This window comes from Pundamilia nyererei, unplaced genomic scaffold (genome assembly GCF_000239375.1).
Source record: "Pundamilia nyererei isolate P.nyererei 1_Seehausen unplaced genomic scaffold, PunNye1.0 scaffold00002, whole genome shotgun sequence".
Lineage (NCBI taxonomy): Eukaryota > Metazoa > Chordata > Actinopteri > Cichliformes > Cichlidae > Pundamilia > Pundamilia nyererei.
The window spans coordinates 6,970,631-6,975,596 of record NW_005187403.1 but is presented as its reverse complement, the minus strand read 5'-3'; the positions used below and the strand labels follow the sequence as shown (position 1 = coordinate 6,975,596).

The 4,966-nt window shown below is 40.0% G+C and overlaps 1 protein-coding gene across 1 annotated transcript in view; it reads right to left on the bottom strand.

The window, feature by feature from the left end:
* The window catches only part of LOC102196083 (AF4/FMR2 family member 1), a 6,324-nt gene extending 1,813 nt beyond the window's left edge, over positions 1-4,511 (bottom strand). The window contains exons 1-3 of the mRNA XM_013909101.1: positions 3,702-4,511; positions 1,842-1,928; positions 581-639 (exon numbers count right to left, since the gene is read on the bottom strand). Coding sequence (XP_013764555.1) covers positions 581-639; positions 1,842-1,928; positions 3,702-4,511 — 956 coding nt within the window. The remainder of the gene's footprint in view (positions 1-580; positions 640-1,841; positions 1,929-3,701) is intronic.
* Positions 4,512-4,966: the final 455 nt, after the last annotated feature.

Sequence of the window (4,966 nt, the reverse complement as noted above, 5' to 3'; positions counted from 1 at the left end):
AGATGACTCAGGAGGTGAGGAGTCATGGTTTCCTGGAAAAAGTAAACAAGAATTAGTACAACAAAATAAACAACAGAAGTTTAAACTGGTTTTAAGCCTTTGCACTGAAATCTACTGGCAGAGTTTGGATTTTAAAGGTTATGTCTCATATCATGGAATTCACGCACTATATGGATCTTTGGGATGTGTGTACTTTTAACTTGTGTTGGTAAAACACGCCCCCCCCCCCATATTTGATGGCAGGTACTTCAACAGCTGGGAGTCACTGGGAGTTACTGAGTAACTGCACATCCGCCTTCGCCAGTAGGACCTGAAAGTTGGTGACATTTAACCAATATGTCTAGCTAAAGGAAGACTTAATACACTGCCTCCACTCACTTTCCCTATAGAACATTTTTCCATCTTTGAGAGAGCACCAGAGTTGTACTTAATTCATTTCATGTAAAAAAGTTGATGGAAAAATCCACTGATATTCAGAAATGTTACATAAATGATACTGATCATGCTCTGTTGTCCTGGAATTCCTACCATTTAAGCATTTATACACCAACATCTACAAACTATCCAAAGCAGGGTGTACATGCGCATGGCACTCTCCAGGCAGGAGCCTACTCCTGCATTACCATATGCCAGACTACACTGTAAAACAGCTCAGAAACAGCTTTAGGAACATTACAAAGGGTGCAAGGCAATGATGCAGTCATCAAGCTCTCCAGATCCCACTCTAACTGAGCAACCTCAAACCACAGGACCCCAAGGGACTTGATGCCAATGTTCAAGTGCCAGACACAATAGTAGACCCTCACAGGTCCTCCATCCATGCCTTGATAGGTCAGAGCTGTTGCTTAAATGAAAGGCATCATAGTGTAAACAATACTAAGTGGAAACTAAGAAGTAAAACACCATTCACTACTTCTCTCATTTAGATAAGATGAAATAAAACTGTGGGTGGTTTCTCAGATCTGTGGCCACAGAACAGAGCCTGTTTAATAGATCACATGACAGAGTCGCCTGCTACCACCATCAACCACAAACATAACAGACTAGCACCTGCTTTGCATTCACTGCCGATTTTTCAAGATAGTATAGAATACAGCATTTCTAACTAAAGTTGCTTGATCTATGACTGAATACTTCTTCGCTTCACTCACTCTGTCCTGGACATGAAGAGGCATGCTTTGCTTCCTGTAAAGACAGATAAAGAAACATGCTAGTGTTAATCAAGGTCATACTTGTACTTTATCTATATCTGCACATTTATGCCCACGTTTAGGCTCAACTGATAAACGCTTTAGCAACAAGACCTATGTTACAGCTTTTAAAGCTTTTTTGTGCTGATTTTAGATGTCATGAAAAGATTATTCTGAGAAACACAAAAGCAAAGCTAATTTAATCACAGATGTAATCTAACTTGACTTGTGTAACTGAGAAGTTGACCTATGGCTGACACTAGTGAAAGACAAAAATATCCATCCTTGGGGAAGCATAAAAGTGATGTGTAAATTATCTCCTAATGTTTAAGGCCACTGCACAGCTGCATGGACTTATTGCCAGTGTGTGACTCAGTCACACCACAGTACTTGATGTGAATTTGTCAAAATTTGAGGGGGCTTTTGCACGACTATAGTTTAAAAGAAAATAACTTGGCCAATCTGGACTTCATTGAAGACTATAAGATACAAAATACTTTATAGCACCTTAGAAGAATTAAGATTTATTCTGTCTCCTACAGTGACTGACCTCTGCTCAATAATTTCAAGTTTGACAGAAGGAAATAATGAGGCAACCAAGACCCCTGCACTTATATAGGCACGTGAAACATAAAATCAGATTTTTTTTACCTTGGCTAGGAAAGGGGACTTGGGGGGCTCATCTGTGCTTGGTGTGCGTATAGTTTTTAGGAGAGGTGGCCAAGCATGAGCCATTTCCTATAGAGAGAAAAAAAACAAAGGGATATTTATTGTACGTGTAGTGCATGCTGCATACACTCTCACTGGAGTCCCAACACGTTTGTTAATTTCATCCTTTGCCTTTGAATTGAAAATAAGAACACAAGCAGGTATTTTTACCCTTAAGATGTCCTCCACACATTGAGCTTCATCTGTCTTTGTCTATGGAGAAAAACAAAACTTATTCATTTCTGAAAGTACCCAAAGATCTTTAAACAAAATAAAGATCAGCAAATCTGTCTTCAACATCATTTAAAATAAGCAACAACTGTCAATACTCTATATCAGGCTACATTAGATAAATACTACAAACACATAAGTCCACATGCTACATTTCTGTTTGTTTTCAGGAGTCTCTCCCAGTTTTTCCTTCTGAATGGATAGTGTTTGAGATAAGGTCAGACTGAATGGGCCCCAGAGCAGTTATGCAAGTTGGTGACAAAGCTCATTTATTGTTCTGCTGAGCCTAGGGGTGAATTTATCAGAGCTAGCTGAGGTCACAAAACACAGACTGCTTGCAACATTATACTGTCCACCTGAGAAAGACATGAGCACGTGCTCAAAAGACATTATGTAATATTTACACAGTAAACTTTCAAGATGCTGCATCGTTTTCAGGAGTTTCCATACTCTTGTGATAAATAATGTAGAACTCATCCGATTGTAAAACGAAACAGTGATTACATTGTGTTTCTAACAACAGAACAGTTCATAGGACATCTATAGCCGTATACAGATGAGGCGTTAGTAAGAAATCCAAGTGAGTCACTGCGAAGTTATCTTGCACTGGATTTGTCCCAGCAGCAAATACAGCAGCTTATTCACACAGATTTGCTGCTGCAGGAGGGTAAGGGGGAGGTGCGGAGCAGTGCAGGTGCAAGGGTTGGGTGTATGTTTGTGCGTGTGATAGAGAACAGATGAATAGAGTTCAGCTGGAGTTCTGCCAAATTCTCAAAAAACAAAAAAAATGAACAAGATGTTTTCAACATAGTGAACAATCAAGTAGAATCACCACAAATTGTGGAGACATTAAAGATAATTTGCCAGTAATACAACCCTCCAGTTCTGGACTGTTGTGGGCTTAATATCACAAGCTTGACAGAATGAATGGCTTTAAGTGGCAGTAGCCAACCTTGAAATGGTAAGACTTTATCTTTTACTACCATTTCTGACTTTTCTTTTAAATTAATACTTTGACATTTGTTTTCTGGCAACATTACCACTTGATGATGAATGAATGAACTAGAAATCTTAGCTTGGCATTGAGAGTGAAAAACAAATAACCTTGTTCTTTCTATCGCTAACTGGTAGGTTTCATCTTGTTTGCTTTACACAGGTACAAGTGATAAGGCAAAAAAAAAAAAAAGCTTAACTTTTACTGGCTGTGTGGCATCTATGCCAAGTTAACTTTCTCGATACACTCAAACCTATTTATTATTTATAATGCATCCCGAAAAGTGCATTTATCATAGCATCATCATCAACTTGTTTAGGCATTGTTGTTCTGGAAGAGAGAGTGTTGTTAACCCTTAACCTCAACAAAGTTTTGACAGTTGGGCTAGCAACATGGTAGCCCACTGCTAGCAGTTAGTAACAAGAGTATAGGAGGCAAAATTGGATAAAGTGCTATAAATGCATTCCATTCATGTTTTTTCAAATAAATTAAAGTACTTTGTCATTGTTATTTTACTCAAAAAAAACCCTGCACATTTCACAGTTGCTAAGCTGTAATATCTAAGACAATTAACTCACCTCCAAAAATTGTGGCGCTTTCTTTGTTTTACCCAGGTCAGACTTGCCTATCAACTCTGGCAGTGGTGCATATGGTTCTGGTGAAGGCTTTAGCTCAGGTGACTCTGTGACCAACTGGTCCTGCCCATCCATGGGCCGCACGTATGCTGTTGGCTTCTGGGTCATGACCACACTGGGCTGCTTAGATGACAACAGGAGAGGAAACGTCTGGGAGGGTAGTGCGTTAGTTTTGTTAGCTTCAGGCAGTGATACATCCTTAGGGGATTGTTTAATTTTCAATATGGAAACATCTACATTGCTGGAAGACTCAGAGGCATGGTCTGTGGACCCTTGATATTCATCAACAGTGTCCTTAGTGTCCGTGTCCATGTGATTATGGTCACTGGAATGTAGGAAGGGTAGCGGCTTAACATCGTCAGACTGATCAGACATTTCGTGGTAAAGACTAGCACGGTCCCTGAGGTCTGAGAAGACTTCGTTCTTCTTTTGTTGTTGTTGATGATGTGCTGAGTGGTTAAGCTGACTGCCCTGACTGTGGTTTAAAGGTGGCTTTGAGAAAGTGGATGAATGTCCATGGTGAGTCGGGGAAGTGGTAGTAACTCCTCTCATGGGGTGCAAGGAGTTACTAGAAGGCTCCTTCTGGCTTTGTGTGGACATGGAAAGGACCTGGTTCTGAATTGGAGGTTTGGTTGATTTATCTGTGTTTAACTGACCCTGATCCGACTGTGAGAGGTTTGCATAAGCGGGAGTGGGTATCATCTCAATGGAAAGTGGTGAGGGAGTATCCACATCTTCATAATTGCCCAGCATCCTCTGGATTCGATTGGAAAGTTCATCTCCTTTGTTTGTCTACAAAAAGGATCAACATGTTAATAGAAGGCCTATATTCAGCCTATAAAGCATTTTTCCAAACATAACTGCCCCAAACTCAAAGTCTGTCTGGTTGCGTCTAGTTCACAAACATAATCCATACACAGCTGAGTGTGAAAGAGAGTGAGGGGTTTTGTGTTCTAGCAAACGCAAAACCCCTCAGGCACCAAAGTCCTGGCATATGATATCCTCTAAAATGGACTAAGAAAAGCTGCATAGGTGCTCAAACCCAAATACATACAAACCAATAAAGGGAAATTAACAAATAGATATTCAAAAAAAAAAGTCTTCAGCCACACAGGAGAGGGAGTATTTTGAATGAAAATAAATAAATAAAAAGCTGACCACAAGGCCTTGGCTTTTATCAGGCTACATACAGTCCTTCTCTTTTCACA